At 36.2% G+C, this 18910-nt stretch overlaps 1 protein-coding gene across 5 annotated transcripts in view; it reads right to left on the bottom strand.

The window, feature by feature from the left end:
* Positions 1-18910, bottom strand: part of EXOC6B (exocyst complex component 6B) — a 738950-nt gene that overhangs the window by 602751 nt on the left and 117289 nt on the right. For all 5 annotated transcript variants that reach the window (XM_023732748.1, XM_004369208.2, XM_023732740.1 and 2 more), the window contains one exon: positions 9045-9249. In XM_023732748.1, coding sequence (XP_023588516.1) covers positions 9045-9249 — 205 coding nt within the window. The remainder of the gene's footprint in view (positions 1-9044; positions 9250-18910) is intronic.

The following is an 18910-nucleotide window of genomic DNA, read 5'->3' as shown; positions in this document are numbered from 1 at the left end:
TATCGCCAATTACCGGTTGTTTTGTCTCCCGATGGAAGCTCCGTGAGGCTGCTTTCTTGAACCCCGTTTGCTGGTCTCCAATAGGAGTCCAAGATGGCGGATCCACGCTGCGTTAGCTGGTAGGGGACCTCTGCATGAATCTCCCCTCGCTCTCCGTTCTCTGTCAATTTTCTCACTCCATTTGGTGGTTGGCTGAGTTCTTTATCTCTTCATTTGATGTTTCAGGGTTTCAGGATTGTCGTATTCTCTGTTCGGCTTAGTTTTTCGGATCTTTGCTGTGGAGGGACGATGTGGTGCTTCTGCCTAGAGTGCCATTTCGCTGGAACTCCTCCTCCAGGAATTTTTTAAAAATATATTTCAATACATCAAGTTTACTCCTTTAATTATCTTCTTCTCTACACTTTTAGAGTTACTCACATTCACCACTCACCTAGGATAGTACTAAATATTTTTTTTAATTGAACATTTACTATATGCTGGGACTAGGCTAAGTACTCAATTCCCCTAAATTTGTTTCCTCATCTATCAAAAGATGGTTAAGAACTCCAACTTTATAGAATTTTTGTTAAAATAAAATGTGATGTTTAGTAACTTGCTCATTGTCACTGTTAAAAACCTAAATGTGAAGAGAAACATCAAAAATTAGTGTAACAGAATATGTTTATTACAAGTAGATACGACTCCAATCGGACAGCATCAAACCTAACGTATCGGGAAGACACTCCGAAGAGGGGCTAACCCATTGCCGTTGAGTTGATTCCAACTCATAGTGACCCTACAGGACAGAGTACAACTCTCCTACTGGTTTTCAAAGGCTGTAATTTTTACAGAAGCAGACTGCCACAATTTTCTCCCACAGAGCAGCTGGTGGGTTCGAACCACTGACCTTTCAGTTAGCAACCAAGCACTTAACCACTGCACCACTAGGGGTCCTCAGAACTGTCACATAGGGTTTCCAAGGCTGTAAATGTTTACGAAAACAGACTGCCACATCTTTCTTCCACAGAGCAGCTGGTGGGTTAGAACTGCCAACCTTCCAGTTAACAGCAAGGCACTTAGCCACTGCATCACCAGTCTCCTGAAGAGAGGATAGTGACAGGTTATATAGGTGGAATCCGCGCAGAGTAGTCTCCTGCAGGTCACTGTAAATTCCTTCAATGTTGGTTTCTCAGAGCACATGCAGGGCTTCAGGGTCAGTCAGTTGTAAAAACAGATTTATTAAGTACATGCCATATACGCTAAAATACAGCTTCCAGTCAGACCCTGGAATTCCTGCTTCTCACAACTGGCTGCACATAGATAATTCTCTAAAAGAGCCCAATGCCTAAGGTAAAAAAGTCTCTGCTAAATTGCTTACTAGGCTACTGTTTGACCTGAAGGTAACTCCAGGAAAACCAGTTCCTTAAAGGCTCAAGGTTCAAAAGGATACCAAAGGGCAAATGGCCTGGGTGAGTCACCCAAACTCCATGGACCCAGAAATCTGGATTCGAGAAGAATTAAAGCAGTTTCTCATTGCACAGCTAGCAAATGGCAAAACTAGGAGTCTAACCCAAACTCCAATGTCCATTCTGTTAACTACCATATTACTTAATGGTAAACTAACTAATACCATACTATACTCTTCATAGGGTCGCTATGAGTCAGAATTGACTCAATGGCAACTGGTTTGGTTTTTTTGGTTTTATCCTCTTCAGATTTTTCCTAAAATTGTACTATGTATCATAAGTTATTGAGTCCTGCCTACTTCAAAAATCTCTATAAAACAGCTTTCACGCACCCCTACCCTATCCCCAGACCATCCATATAGGCAAAAGAGCAAGGAGCAAAAAATAGTACAACTAGATAAACACTGAAATCAAGAAGAAAAAAAGTACATAAAATAATCCAGGAATACCAGACTAACTTAGGACAAACTTCCATGACTCTAAAGGCCACATTTTGTGGAGGTTTTGCATAACATCCAGCACACAGAAATTTCAACAGCAACACTGTTCATCAGCAGTCATTACCAAGTCAGCTTTAAGTCAAAAGATGTTCTACACAATAAATACAAGAGCCTTACTCTAGTCAGGGTTTAACCAAAACAAGTCAAGGGTTTAAAGAATCATGGGACAACTAATTTCACCCAAGGGTCGGTTTCTTTAAAACCAGTTACTAAAGGAAAAATGCCTAGGAGGCTTCAATCTCTTTTATAGGCAGCCAGTTCCTTTCCAAAGCATCAGTTACATAACCCATATAATTTGGCAAAGGCAAGTTAGAATTTTAAAACAAATCCTTCCCTTTGTTAAAGGGCCTCACGCAGAAATCAACCTAGCCAAGAATGTTTACATTACAAATGTTATTTAGCCCTATAAAGCCTAAGGCAAACTAATCAAAATAAGAAATACAGAACTTTCCTCCTGCACAAATCAATTCCATAACAAGTGAATTACAAAAACCCGTTTCAATAGGAAAACTAGAAAATAGTGGACAATTAATAAAGAACTTCTTTAGACATTTTTTATAAAATCACTTCATGCTAAAGTGATAATTCCAAAATAGAGACATACAGTTATTTTGGGAGCATGCCGGAAGATCAACACAGAAAATACGGTAGGAAAAAAAGGTATGTCTTCATGCCTGCTTTAAACGTGGCTCTATTTCCCATGGCAGAAGCCAGAGGTGGGTCCACTAAATACTTCCAATCCAATACCAAGAGGGAAAGAAAAAAAAGTAGTATGAGAATTAGAAAGATTTTCTGAAAACAAAAACATGACTGCTTAACTTAAAATTCAATATGGTAATAAACAGTAGAGTGGACAGTTTTAAAATTCCTTCCCAGATTCTGCCAAATGACTGAACTTCTATACTAATTTTCACACTTGCACATTTTCTTATTTTTCTGCAGCTTCACAGTTATACTGGAAGAAAAGTGGAAGATTCAGAGACTTCTAGCTAAATACCATTTTAAACCACACTATATCATTGTTTCTTAGATCAAAGGCAAAATATAAAGATACAATTTAGTAAAAAGTAATTCTATTCAAGACTAAAATAATACCGTGTATTAGTTTTCTATGGCTGCAATACAAATTAATAAACTTAGTGGCTTAAAGCCACATACAATTGTTATCTCCCAGTTTCCATATTTTTGCTGGGTCCTCTGCTAAGGGTCTCACCAGGCTGAAATCATCTGGAGCTTGGGGTCCTTATCCCAGCTCATTTAGGTTGTTAACAGAACTCTATTCCTTGCGGTTGCAGGACTGAGGTCCCCATTTCCTTGATGGCTATCACCCAGGTATCACTGTCTACTTCTAGAGGTTGCCTACAGTTCCCTGCTGTGTGGCTCTCTCCACAACAGGAGTTTGTTTCTTCAAGACCAACAGGAGAGCATCTGCTGCAGCTTTGAATCTAACTTCTCCTGTCTCTGACCTCTAGATCTTCTTTTAAAGAATTTCACCTGATTAGGTCAGGACCACACACTCAAGGGGAGGGAATTATATGGACTGTGCACACAAGGGGGTGGGAATCTTGGGGATCATCTTACAATTCTGCCTATAATATGCAGTCAGAGTAAACAGCTTCCTAGTAATAAAGCTCTATCCAGAGACAACAGAACACCTTGACTACAGAGGAATGGATACACTACATATTCTTTAGAAAATCCTCAAATCATATTTTTCGCATTTTATCTTTGATAAAATTGGACAAGATGCAGTTTTAGATTATAACCACAGATTATAACACAAGGAGTGAAAGAAGGAAGAGAGAAATATCCATCAAGATAAAGCAAAGTTATCTACATAATTTCTAGAAGAGTCCAAACCAACTATCAGTATCAAGACTTTCAAATCTGTTATCTCAGTATGATTCTAGGGAATGCTGCTTAGAATTTTTTAAAAAGTAAGTTACTATTATATAAGAACAAAAACAAATTATTTAAATTAAAAACTATGGTTACTGAAGTAAAAAAAATAATAATAAAGTTCTGAATAGCAGCACTGACAATGATAAAAAACAAATGAGTGAACTAGAAGGCAAACACATAGGGGGATGACAGAGAGGTGAAAATTATGAAGAAAAAAAGCAACAGACATGGAAAATAAATCTTTCTAGGCTCTATAATAGAAGGCTGTGCCAGAGACTAGCTAGCTGTTCACCAAATCGATTTCCTCTTCCTTCTGATCATACACCTAGACTATTATTTCCAAGTCTCCTTTGCAGTATTTGACTGTGTAACTGAGCTGTAGCCATGTAATGTTGGCAGAAGTGGTATGTGTCAGTTCCCAGCCTGGCCCATAAAAAACCTCCAGGTATTATTTACTCTCTTTTCCTTTCTGCTGTAATCTTATATGCCCCATGTTGAAGTGGTACAGCTACAGGTTAGAAGACTCCTGGATCCCTTGATGATCACTTGGAGGAGGGCCACCTCACCAGGAACAACCATTTTGGATTTTACATGAGCAAAAAATACAACTTTTATAGTGAAATTATGGAAACCCTGGTGGCATAGTGGTTAAGTGCTATGGCTGCTAACCAAAACATCAGCAGTTTGAATCCACAAGGCGCTCCTTGGAAACTCTATAGGGCAGTTCTACTCTGTCCTATAGGGTGGCTATGAGTCAGAATCAACTCAACGGCGATAGGTTTTTTGGTTTTTGTGAGATTATGGAGTTTAGCTGTTGCAGCACGCATTATTCAATGAATACAAAAATTGGTGTTCAAATATAGGGTTGTTATAAGAAGAAAAACTAAAACAAGTGACACTGGTTTAGTGGTCAGACAGCTGGCAGCAAGAATATACAGATAGTCCCCGACTTACGAAAGAGTTCCATTCCAATGACTGTCATAAGTCAGTTCTGACGTAGGTCAAATACCTCATTTTTTCTTTTTTTAGTTTTCATTATTATTACCTTTTATTATCAGTATCTTTATAAATCTGATCTTTATCATGAGAATGATAACATCAGCGAATTATGCACTGCAACACTGTATGTAGTACATATTACTAATGATAAAATGTAAAAAAAGAAAACTGACAATCTTAAGTGCGGTTCATCATAACTCAAATACACTGTAAGTCGGGGACCACCTGTGTATTTAACAGGCTGAAATGCTAGAGAGTTCTGTAATACTATTGCAAAACAACTACTAAAACTGGAACTTATAATAAATTAAAATGTAGATCAATGCCTACTGAGCCTATACCTCTGGAAGTGAATGGAGAGTGAGTTATAGTGTGCATTAGCATTTACTTTCATAATACATAAAAGAGATGAGGTCAGAAAAGATTGGCTGGTTTGCAAACTGACATGGTACAGAATAAAGGAAGTCAAGAAACTTAACCCTCAGATGGCTAGCTAGAAAGTTGAACACATACAGATTCCAAACAGCAAGAGAAAACGATAGGAAAGGCTTGAGCAACAAAGTACCAGGATTACTTCTAATTGAATGAAGTGACTCAATCCTGAAGCAAAGATCAGATTAAGGTGTAGGCTTCCCATCCATGGTTTCATGTAGCCTCAAAGTCCCAAAACCAAACCAAACCCACAGCTGTGGAGTTGATTCCTACAGGACAAAGTATAACTGTGCTAAAGGATTTCCAAGGCCGTAATCTTTAAGGAAGCAGATTGCCACATCTTTCTCCAGCAGAGTGCCTGGTGGGTTTGAACCACCAACCTTTCAGTTAGCAACAAAGCACTTAACCACTGCACCACCAGTGTTCCTAGCCTCAAAGTAGGGCCATTAAATTGAGAAAGAGTCAAGAGACAAGGGCTATTTTTCCCTACTTCCACTACTCCCCCAACCAGAGAAGAAAGAAAAAAAAAATCAATCTTGAAAATTACATTAAGGGAAAAACATTGGGTATGGTTTCCACACAGAATCTATTGGAAAGAAACAGATCAGAAGCCTTCTAAGTTTCGGAGGGAATTATAAGCCAAAAAAAAAAAAAAAAAAAAAAAAAAACCTCACAAATCTGGACTAAACAAACCTTTGACTGTTCAGAGCCTTAAAACCCTCAGGCCCCTAAATGTGCATGAGCAGAAAAAAGAAACTGAAATATATATATATATAAACGTAGATGGAGATATAGATATATAAAGAGTGAGAGAGAAATATGCCTTTTAAGAAACTTTAGATATTTCTGAAGTGTACATAGAGAAACATAGACAAGGAAAAACCTCTCAGAGGGTACAGCCAATAGCCCAGGAGAACAATGAGCAAACAAGCTCCTTCCACAGAAACAAGGTCTAAGCAAGGAATTTCCCCTACAACCAGGGCAGAGGGACTTCTCAATGTCTTCCCAAGAAAGTTACACAATTTGCTACGGAACAGTGAATACTGTGTGTCTTCCACTCTTCCCTTTTCTAAAGCAAAGTTTTTAATGTGTGGTTATCCTATTCTAGCTTCGTCATTGCGTGTGGAGGAGGGGAGTGAAGACAGAGGTGCGAATAACTTGTCATTTTAGTTCACTGGTCATCAGTCCATGAAGAGCCCTATCTGGATCTAATGGAGAGGACTGAGCATCATGGGAAAACACTAGACTTTGAGATGGATGTAGTGACTAGATGAGATGCTGGTTGTCACCCTTAGGGAACGGGTGAGTGTGTTCTATGTATGGAAGAAGAATGAAGGGTAGACCATGGGAGAGAGACTAACTACTACTATTCAACAAATCTGCGTTCTCCTCTTCTTAGGGACAGAGCAAGATTACATTTCCCAGCCTCCCTTACAGATTGCTTTTGTTGTTAGTTGCTGTCAAATTGATTCCAACTCTTGGCGATCCCACCTGTGCAGAGAAGAACTGCTCCATAAGGTTTTCTTAGCTGTAATCGCCAGGTCTTTCCTCCAAGGCACCACTGGGTGGGTTTGAACTGCCAGACTTTTGGCAAGTAGCTGAGTGCTTAAATCATTTGTAACAACCAGAGACTCCTTGTTACAGATAGGTGTAGCCATATAATTATGTTCTGGCCAATAGAACGTGGTTAAAAGTGATATGTGCTACTTGCAGGCAATCCTAAAAACTCTTTTTTGTCTTACCCCTTCTGCACTAATCTTGGAAGCCACATTAAAGATGGCAGAGCCACACAATAGAAAGATTCTAAGTCCCTAAATCATCACTGAGAAGAAAACCATCACAATGAGAAACATCATTTTGGGCTTGACGTACATGAGAAATAAGCCATTTCCTTTCCCTTTTTTCCAACATCTATGAATTCAAACAAATACTTTTTGAACACCTACTATGTACAAAGTATTTAGCAATGTCTCTCTCTCTCTCCCACTTTCCTTACTTCCTAGGTACTACAGAAGATTTAAAGAAGCCCTAGTAGTGCAATGGTTAAGCGCTCCATTGTGAACTGTAAGGTAGGAGGTTCAAACCCACCAGCGGCTCCCCAGGAGAAAGGACCTGGTGATGTGCTCCTGTAAAGATTACAGCCTAGAAAACTCTATGGGGCAGGACTTGACTCAACAGCAAATAACAACAGAAGATTTAAAAAGGTGTAAGATATCTTTACTCAAGGATCTTACATATACCATAACATAGGGTAATAATACATGTAGTAAGAGCCATACCTGAGATGTAAATTTTTATAGGAGGAATGAAGGGTTATCAGTCAATTTATAAATTCCAAATTCATAAAAGCTTTCATCTTCTCTTTACATGACAAGAAAATAGCAAACAGCTAATAGTTTATACAAACTGAGTGCCACAGTGGACAAATTCATTTCAATCTGACCTGAATTCTACTACAGGCTCTGACCTTTACAAGTTGTCTGAAATTGAACAAATTACTTCTCTCCCCTGGACCTTAATTTCTTCAGATAATTAAGGAGCGAGACCAGATAATATTACTTATCGAACAAGGTAATAATACTCTTCATGGAGTCCTCTCTTTCATCAAAAGGGAAGTAATGTTACTTTCTCAAGCTAGGGCTTAGAAAAGTAACTTTAAAAAAGGAAGCTTCCGAGCCTTTGTACTATACTCTCCTATATTTTGATAATTTAGGAAATATTAACTACAATACTCAAAAAGACTTGTCTTACAAGATACCTTCATTCCTATACTCAAAATACACTCAACAACACAAAGGTATATTTTCAATGATTAATTTTGTTACTATAACACTACAAGAAGACATGATATATCTATTTCTATCAGAAGTTTGTCATCAACTAGTTTTAAACGTTGTAGTTTGTAAAACTGAAAAGAAGAAAACAAAAAAGAATAACAGAAACAAGTTTATCTGCCCTCCCTTAGGAAAGGGTAACTGACTAATCTCTTTTGCTGAATGAGTTACTTGAAAGAAGATTACTAAGGCTAGCTGAGACCTAAAATATAACCCCAAATATAAATCTACTCCCTTATTCCCCCCAGATAATAAGAATTACAAATGACTTTTCAAGAACACAGTTGTTTACAGAACCAAGAATCATTTTCCATAAACAACTAAAACTTCTATTTCTTGTAGGAGGCTACATAATCAAGTATACTGAGAAATTTTAATAAAATCAATGTGACTTAAATTTCAAAAGAGCAAGCAGTACTGAAAATCATTACTATTACTGCTCTTTTATTCATAATGATGAAAGAAATTCAGATGATCCTTGTGGCTTTGGTCACTTAGAGATTTTTTTTTAATTTAAAGATTTTCTAACATATTTGTTAACTTCTAGCTATAAATAAATCCCCTTCTACAATCATAATTCACAGCATATCCTAATAAGTCTTTCTTCATTGACACCTGTTGATTAGGTCATTAAGTAAGAGGAGAACTTTAAAACCTCTTGGGCTTCAAATCATGACCAAAATCAAAGAAAGTGCTTAAAAAACTAGAAAACCTCTTCAAATCCACAATATAAACCATCACAGTCGAACAGTATTTACTGAACATCCACAGGGCAAAATACTAGTCAATTGTTGCGCTAGTCTCCATAAAGATGAAAGACTTACCTAAAATGACAAGATAAGCAATAATTAAGATACTTGGTAAAGAAAAACCTATGTTTAACTTAATACTTGCAAAACCAATGGCCAATCTATCATAAACACAAAACCTACTTGTTTCATGGCAGTCTCTCCAATTTTGTCTGAATGTTTGCGGATGCTCTCCAGAAAGTCTTTGAGATCGGACATAGAAACATCTTTTATTTCTTCTCGAAGTTTGGGGATGTTGTCCACCATCACCTTGCAGAATCGATAATGGCTTACTTGTGGCAGATAAGTATGCTCTAAATGTTCCAGAGTTTTCAGTGCAGGATAGTGCCTACAAAAGAATTGATCACCTTTAGCTCAACTCAGTTTTTTTTAGGATCACAGATATATTCCTCAGGCAAAAGTTCTAGACTGAGTTAGTTTTCAGTATACATAAGACAAATCTAATATTAAGTTTTACTGAGAACATCAATGGAAAAATCTCAAATCATTAAAGAGTAATACATAAATTAAAAGTCTAGTAAATTATAACAAAAAATTTAGAAAAATCTACCAATGATATTCATTATATAAATAAAAGGAAATACAAAATATTATCATCTCAATACCAAAAAATCATCCTATATAATTAAGTACCAAGGCTAGCCTTCCAGTTATGGTAGAGGGAAGAGTTTGGCAAATCTTCTTTCCAAAAAACAACTATAAACTAGACAAAACTATCAAAAAGAACTATATCAGGGCTCTGGAAATCAGCCAGTCACAACAGACTTTAAGACAAGATTATTATTAGGAAAGAGGGACATTTCATAATAATAAAAGGAACACTGTTTATCTGCTAGGTAGAAAAGCTTCCATGGCATCAGAGGAAGAACAAAACTAAGACTGATAAAGCTGACTAGGTAAAAACTTAAAATAGTTATGTATAAAAAGAACATAATAAGAATAACGAGGAAACAGCAAATTGGTAAAGATTATTTGCAACATCTATACAAAAGGTTAATAAACTTGAGTTTAAAAAAAATCAATGAGTGAAGAAAATTACAAAACAAGGTCAACATATTTTTTAAAAAGATGAAATTAATGTAAAGAAACACAAATCAAAAACACAATTTTGTCACTCAGACTGCCAAAGACTTCTTAAAAGATAATGTGTGTTATCGTCAAGAGTTTCAATAAATGGGAATTCATGGTCTGCTAGCCTAACATTTCTTTTTAATGATACAAAGTTTCAATGACGAATTTTAGCAAAACAGGTACTCTCAACAATTTCACTTCTAAATAATATTAGATGTACAAAAAGATGTATAAACCAAATCAGTTGGTAACAAGTCAATCTGGACTCATAGCAACCTCTACTTGTGTCAGAGCAGAACTGTGTTTCATAAGGTTTCAATGGCTGATTTTTCAGAAGTAGATCACCAAAGCCTTTCTTCCAAGGTGCCACTGGGTATACCTGAACCTCCAACCTTCCAGTTAGCAGCCTAGTGTGTTAACCAACTGCATCACCCAGGGTCTTGAATTGCAGTTTTTTTAAAATATATATTAGCAAATTTGAAAAATTAACCTAGATGTCTAATAAAAAGGAATTGGTTAAATATACTATCACATGCATACATATATATATGTATGTGTATATACAGTAAAAGACTAATGAAATAGCAAAATATTTACAATATTGTTAAATAAAAATTATTTCAGAAATAGAACTTACAAGATTTTTCCAATTTATATACATGTAGAAACTATGACTGTGTATGCATGTATAAGATATAAATCACTGAATACACACATACATACATACATAAGCACATAGACTAGAAAAATATATACAAAAATGCTAATCATGGGTTTTTGTTGTTTGTTTTGTTTTTGTTTCGTTTGGATAGCAAGATTATGGGTGATAATTTTTTCCTTTATGCTTTTAATTTCCCGATTTTCCCATTATATTATATAGTACAGCAAAACTCAGTTCCATCCTTACGGATTAAAAAAAGAAAAAAAACTTACAGCCCTATTTTGAATTTTTAAAATGAATTTTATGGCAGATAATTGAAGCTCTTCTTGCCCCAATGCACTTAGTACCACAAAAACTAAAGACCAGGGACTGGTTTCACTTGTTTTGTTTCTTTTTGTTTTCCCACACAAATTCCAAAAAACAAAATCTCACTCCAAATAATTGGAGACAATAAAGGTTTATTTCCCCTAAATTCAAAAATAAATGTACATATATAGTTAAGTCAAGAATAGTTGCTTTTGTTAAAATTTTACAGACTCAAAAAAAGTACAATTCACGTGGTTTTGTGTAAACAGAATGGTGTTTATACTACAATTAGGTACGAAGCGCTATGTGCAATAAAATGCAATTCCTCTAGAAAGAAACTTTAGACTGGATAGAAAGCCAGAATTAAGCCAAAAAGATAAACACACTTTGGGGTTTAGTTATATTTTGGAACACTGTTTATAGAATGAGAAAAATTCAACAATGTTGCCTGCGGACACAAGGCACATTCACTGATGAGACACATGGCTACGTGCTGAAACATCTGGTCTGTCAAATAGATCCACATTTTTCAAGACTAATTAGTACAAAAGACAGTGATTCCTAGTAACCAGGAATGTCATCTTATTTCCCTATTATCCCTTCCCCAGCATACTCATATTCTAACTATAACAGATCAATAAGATTTCAGCTTATTCAAATTTCTACTGTATTTCCATAACAATGACAACTTAAAGAATGACAGACAATTAAATACCTGCATAGCAGGCACCAGAAGGAAAAAAAAAAAAAAAATTCCACTTCCAGTGGGCAAAAGAATCCAAAATTAGATTTTCACATTACATTTGACAAATTCCAAACATTATAAAAACTGAATTAAAAGCCAAATTCCTAAGTTTCACTGTGTGCATGTGCTCGCTCACACTCTCTTACTTTCCATGCAGGCTTTATTTCTAATAGGAATGTGTTTTGAAAGAAAGTAAATGAATTAAAAGCAGGGGATAAAAAGGCAGGAAAAGAGATTTAAATAATTTTATAAATTGGATAAGTGAGGTCAGAATAACTTAGACATGGTTGAAAGCCATCATGAGAAGAGTAATGTTGAATCCAGGCATATATGATTCGGAAACTTTCTTGCCATGCCCTGGAACGCTTTCATAATGATTGTTTTAAAAATTCCAATAAGTGATCCTTTAAAGTGGATCATAACTACCCCCTAAAAAATAAAAAAAAATTCAGAGTAAGATAAAAATAAGAAACAAAAGCTCTCACCACAGAAAATGTATCAATGCCTTTTCTAATCAAAGAGCATCATTAACAAAAATTTAATCCGTTCTATGTGCTAGAGATAAAAAGATGGTTAGATATCTTCCCTTAGGGAGCATAAAATAATATAATCAGTATTTAGAGCTTAAAAAAAAAAAAGATAACTAGGCTTTCAGCCATGAAGAAATAACAAGGAACAGACCTGACCTCCCTCTTTAAACAAGTACAGAATACTGGCTAAAATAAATGAAACAACTGTTTTCAGATATTGGACATCAGGCCACACAGAACTGTGATCTCTGAAGGAAGGGAAACAAACAAGGAGAGTTTAATAATCACCCAGATTATCTATGTGAAGGTGACTTCCAGATTGCGGAGATAGTGAGGGAAAACCCAAACAGAGTCTAGCAGCCTTGCTGAGTTGAAGAATCAGAAATGGAAGTTCAGGAAAGTGGAGGCAACTTGAAGTTGTGAGGCAGAGTTCCAAAAATAAGGGAAAAAAATGGAAGCAATGCAGAAATCTGCACAGCAGTTCCCTTGAGTCTTTGCTGAGTACTAGACCAGGAATACATAAAGTGAAATTCCACATGGGAAGGGAGGGAGGGAGAAAAGGAAGGAGACAGACTAAGAAAGAAAGAGAGAGAGAAAAGAGAATGTGAGAAAACAGAGAGAGAAGGACTGGAGATGTTAAGATGAACATTTTCAAGAGCTCAGAAAGACAGGGAGACATTTGACCTCTGACCATCCAGATGGAGAGTCCTTGGTGATCTGTGAGTTATTCAGAGGAGATTATAGATTTTACTTATTTAGTAAAGCTAAACTACCCTTGGAATGAAGGTGGACCTAACAACATTTAAAAATGGGGTTTAAAAGGATCAAACTGATCTGAAAACAACCTATTTGCCAAAACAAAGCCCAACACTCTCAGGAGGGCCAGGGGTGGGGGGGCAGATACTCAACAATGTAATAAAATGCCCAACACTCAATCAAAAATTACTAGACATAATAAAAAAAAAAAAACCCAAACCCATTGCCGTTGAGTCAATTCCAAGGCATAGCGACCCTACAGGGAAGACCGGAACTGCCCCATAGGGTTTCCAAGGAGCGCCTGGTGGATCTGAACTGTAGACCTTTTGGTTAGCAGCCGTAGCTCTTAACCACTATGCCACTAGGGTTTCCGCTAGACATAATAAGAGCCCCAAAATGTGACCCATAACCAGGGGAAAAAAGTCTACAGAAAGAGACTCAGACATTTCAGAAATTATAAAAATAGCAGAGAAGTACATTTAAAGAGCTATGATTATGTACTTGCATTTTTTAAAAGACACAAAAGTAAAAAGAAATGAAACCAAAAAAATAGCACTCCTCTAAAGATGAAAAATATACTATCTGAAATGAAAATTTCACTGATCAGGCAATGAGAAGTAAAAAAAAAACCAAACCATTGCACTTGAACACAAAACAATCTATACAAAATAAATCATAGAAAAAAACAAAAAAAGAATCAATCTTCAAGTCACTTGTGAGGTAATAGCAAACTGTCCAACATAGATGTAATTTTAGCCCAAAAAGAGGGAGAGGAGAAGGACTGAAAAATGAAAAAATAATGTCTGAACGTCTTTTAGATTTTATGAATATTATAAATCCACAGATCCAAGAAACTAAACAAACCACAAGCAACATAAATACACACATACATTTACACCAAACTGCATCAAAATCAAATTGTTAAAAACAAATGATAAAGACAAAAGCTTTAAAACATCTGCAGAAAAGATACATATGTATAGAGGGACAAAGATAAGATGATTCACATATCTCTCCTCAAAAATTATGCAAGCCAGAATTCAACGAAATGACGTCTTAAGGGCTAACGAAACTATAAACCTAGACGTGTATACCCATCAAAAATATCTTTCAAAAATGAAGGGGAACAATGAGATACCATTTCACAACCACAGGGTCAGTATGAGTCAGAATCAACTCGACAGCAACGGGTTTTTTGTTATTGTTGTTGTTGTTAGTTGCCATCGAGTCGATTCCAACTCATGGTAACCCCATGTGTACAGGGTAGAACTGTTCCACAAGGTTTTCAAAGCTGTGACCTTCCGAAAGCAAATTGCCAACCCTGTCTTACAAGGCATGCCTCTAGGTGGGTTGGAATTGCCAACTTTTTTGGCCAGTAGTTGAGTGCTTAACCATGTGCGCCACCCTGGGACTCCTTGACTATTTAAAAAAAAAAAAAGACAATAATAAGTGTTGACATGGGTGTGGAGAAATTGGAACCCTCATACTCTGCTGGTAGGAATGTAAAATAATATAGCTGCTTTGGAAAAGTCTGGTAATTCCTCAAGAGGGTTAAACATAGAGTTACCATACAACCTAGCTATTCCACTCCTAGGTATATTCCCAAGAGACATGTCTGCACAAAAACTTGGATATTAATATTAATAGCAGTATTATTCATAACAGACAAAAAATGGAAATAATCCAAACTTTCATTAACTGATGAGTGGATAATAAAATGTGGTATATTCATACAATGGATATTATTCAGCCATAAAGAGAAATGAAGTTCTCATACATGCTATGACATGGATGAATCTTGAAAGCAATATGCTAAGTAAAATAAACCAGATACAAATGGATAAATATTGTATGATCCTACTACTTATATGAAATATCTACAACAGAAAATGCATAGAGACAGAATAGTAAATGAAATAAAAAACCAGTTCATACTAACATAAATGATTTGAAAGTTTGATGAACAATAATAAATTTAAATAACTATAAAACACTTCCCCACAAAATTTTTATTAATTACAAAGGGAAAAAAAGTAACTTTACTATGGAAAAGGCTGTAAGACATCATCTAAGTAATCAAAATGAACATCATCAAAAATAAGACAAATCAAATTTATGTGCCACCTGCTAAGATGCAATGAGAAGAACACAACATTACTCCTGTGATATTCCAGCCAAGGACACAACATGAACTATTAGTCAAATTCAGAATCAAAGGGCATTTTACATAATAACAGGCCTATAATCTTCGAAAGTGACCAGGTTATGAAAGTCAAAGAAAGACTGAGGACAGTTCCAGATTGAAGGAGGTGACTAAATGCAGGATGTAACTTGAACTGGATTCTCTTGCTGTACAGCATGATTGGGACAACTGGCAAAACTTGAATTGGGCCTGAGGATTAGTAATATTAATTTACTGATTTGTATGGTTGCACTGTAGTTGCACAGGAGAATGTCTTTATTTGTAAGAAATCACACTAATGTATTTGAGGGTGATGGGGCACGATGTTCCAATTTACTTTCAACCGGTTCAGGAAAAAGTTCTACTGAACTCTGAACTTCAGATTGTTCAAAAATAAAAAATTTTAAGACCTACAAAATAAATCTGACTATATCAAAATTTAAAACTACTTCATAACAAAAAATTCTAACTGTACAGCATTAATAGATAAGTCATGCATTGGAAGACAACATTTGCAGTATGGTTAGTATCCAAAGTATATAATGAATTTCTATGAGTCAAAAAGAAAGCAACAGACAACCTAAGAGAAAAATGGGCAAAGCATATGAAAAGAAAACCCAAATGTCCAAAACCCAATCTCATTAGTAATCAAAGAAATGAAAAATCAAAACAATGAACCATCATTTCACAATCATCAGACTGGCAAAAAAACAAAGTTTGATGATACAGATGTTACCAAGAGACACAGTAACAGGACCTTCCAAAAAATGCTGGTGATACTGTAAATTGGTAAACCACTTTAGGGAGCAATATCTAGTAAATCGAAGACATGCATACACTTTCTTTAATCCAGCTAATCTCCTCCTACTTATAAAGCCTAGATCAGCAGAACTGGCATCACTTGGGAGCTTGACAGAAAATACAGAAGCTCAGGAACCACCCCACACGTACTGAATCAGAATCTACGTTTAACAAATTCTCATGTGATTCATATGCACAGAAATGTTTGAAAAGCACTGCCCTCAAGAAACCTTGAATATTGGTCCAAAGAGACATGCACAAGGATTTTTATTGCACCATTGTCTGCAACAGCAAACAATTGGAAACAAGCCAAAAGTACCTTAGAGTATCAGCCAGGATAAGTTATCCTTTATAACAAACAACCCCAAAAACCTCAGTGGCTTAAAACAAATATTTATAACTACTAACATTGTATAAGGAGTACAGGTAGCACAGTGGTTAAAGCACTTGGCTTTAACTGAAAGGTCGATGGTTTGAACCCACCAGCGACCCCACGGGAGAAAGATGTGGCAGCCTGCTCTTGTAAAGATAATAGCCTTGGAAATCCTATGGGGCACTTCTACTCTGTCCTGTCAGGTAACTATGAGTCAGAGTTGACTCGAAGGCAATGGATTTTGAATGTGGCATATCCACAACAGGTTGGCACGGAAGCTCTGCTCCTTGCAGTTCCTCAGGAAATGAACCACCATCTTGAAAATTATTGTTTGCCATGATCAAGTGGAAATAAGAGAAGTTTGGAGGATTTTGCACTGGAAATTAAATGCTAAGCCCAAAACTGACACACATCACTTCTGTTCACATCTTATCGACCAGAAGTAGTCACATGGCTCCACCCAAACACAGAGGCCAGAATTATAATCCTACTGTGTGCCAGAAGAAGGTTGAGCTAGAGATGTTGGTGAACAGCACATGACAACCACAGGAATAGGAGAGGAATGGGGCAGATGTGAATTATTCATATAATGGATTACTATGGAGCAATTAGTTGAAATCGACTCTATGGCAACAGGTTTGGTTTTTTTGGTTTTATGGAGCAATTAAAGTGAATGAACTAAATCTATATACATGAAAGAAGCTCTCCATTATTACATAAGCTCCATAAGAGCACATATTTTTGTCTTTTTTGTTCACAGCTGCATCCCCAACACCAAAAGCAATACCTAGCACGTAACAGTTAACTAAAATCATTTTGGATGAATGAATGAATAAATCTCAAAAAAAACGAGGACTGAAAACCATTAATGTAAGTGTTTTTAAAAACACAAAGTAAACATGACAAGGGTGCCCACTCCCACCACTTCTATTCAACACTGTATTAGAAGTCCTAGCCAGAGCAATAAGACAAGGAAAAGAAATAAAATGTATCCAGATTGGAAAAGAACAAGTAAAATTATATCTATTCGCAGATGATATGATTCTATAAAGAAAATAAACAAAAATCAATTGGGTTTCTACACACCAGCAGTGAGAAATCTGAAAGGAAAATTAGGGAAACAATTCCATTTACAATAACATCCAAGAGAATAAAGTACCTAGGAAAAAATCTAACCAGAAACATGAAGGACTTATACAATGAAAACTATAAAACACTGCTGAAAGAGATTAAAGAAGACTTAAACAAATGGATAGATGTTCCATGTTCATGGACTGGAAGACTTAATATGTTAAGATGTCAGTACTACCCAGAGTGACCTATAGATTCAATGCAATCCCGATCAAAATTCTTTAAAAACAAATCCTCAATTTTATATGGAATAAGACATGGAATAGCTAAAACAATGTTGCGAAGAACAAAGTAGGAGGACTCACATTTCCTGACTTTAAACCATACTATACAGCTACAGTAATCGAATCAGCCTGGCACTGGTATAACAACAGACACACAGACCAGTGTGGGATAGAACTGAGAGTATAGAAATATATAAAAGCACACACCTAGGGTCAACTGATTTTTGACAAGGGTGCTAAGTCCATTCGATGGGGAAAGAAGAGTCTTTTCAATAAATGGTGCCGGGAAAACTGGATTTCCATATGCAGAAAAATGAAACAGGATCCATGCTTCACACCATACACAAAAACAAGTACAAAAGGAATTAAGGATCTAAATGTGAAAACTAAAACCATAAAACTCATAGAAGAACAAGCAGGGACAATACTGTCAGGCCTAGCTTTCAACAATGGATTATCTAATATAATAACAAAAGCACAAACTGCAAAAGACAAAATAAATAAATGCGACCTCATAAAAATTTAAAACATTTGTTCATCAAAAGACTTTACCAAAAAAGTGAAAACACAAGCTATCAACTGGGAGAATATTTTCAGAAACCATGTACACAACAAGAAGCTAAAAACAAAAATATATAGAAAACTTCAACACCTTAACAACAAAAAGACAAATAACCCAACCATAAAATGGGCAAAGGACTTGAATAGACATTTCACCAGAGAGGACACTCAAATGGCCACCAAACACATGAAAAGATGCTCAGCATCATTAGCCATCAGAGAGGTGCAAATCAAAACCACAATGAGATACCATTTCACTTCCACTAGGGTCACTATGGAGCCCTGGTGGTGCAGTAGTTAAGAGCTACAGCTGGTGACAAAAAGGTTGGCAGTTCAAAACCACAAGCCACCCCTTGGAAACCCTATGGGACAGTTCTACTCTGTCCTGTAGGGTTGCTGAGTCATAATCAACTCTATGGCAACGGGTTTGGTTTGGTTTTTTGGTTAGGGTCACTATGAGTCGAACCAACTAGACGGCACCTAACAACAACAGGACGGCTAAGATAAAAAAACAAACAAAAATAGGTTGAGAAGTTAGAGAGCTGACATTTTGTGGGGTTGTTAACCAATGTCATAAAACAATATGTGTACTACTGTTTCATGAGAAACTATTTGTTCTGTAAGCCTTCACCTGAAGTACAATTAAAA

This window comes from Trichechus manatus, unplaced genomic scaffold, assembly GCF_000243295.1.
Source record: "Trichechus manatus latirostris isolate Lorelei unplaced genomic scaffold, TriManLat1.0 scaffold00004, whole genome shotgun sequence".
Taxonomy (NCBI): Eukaryota; Metazoa; Chordata; class Mammalia; order Sirenia; family Trichechidae; genus Trichechus; species Trichechus manatus.
The sequence above is the reverse complement of the archived record's forward strand: the minus strand, read 5'-3'. Positions and strand labels throughout refer to the sequence as shown.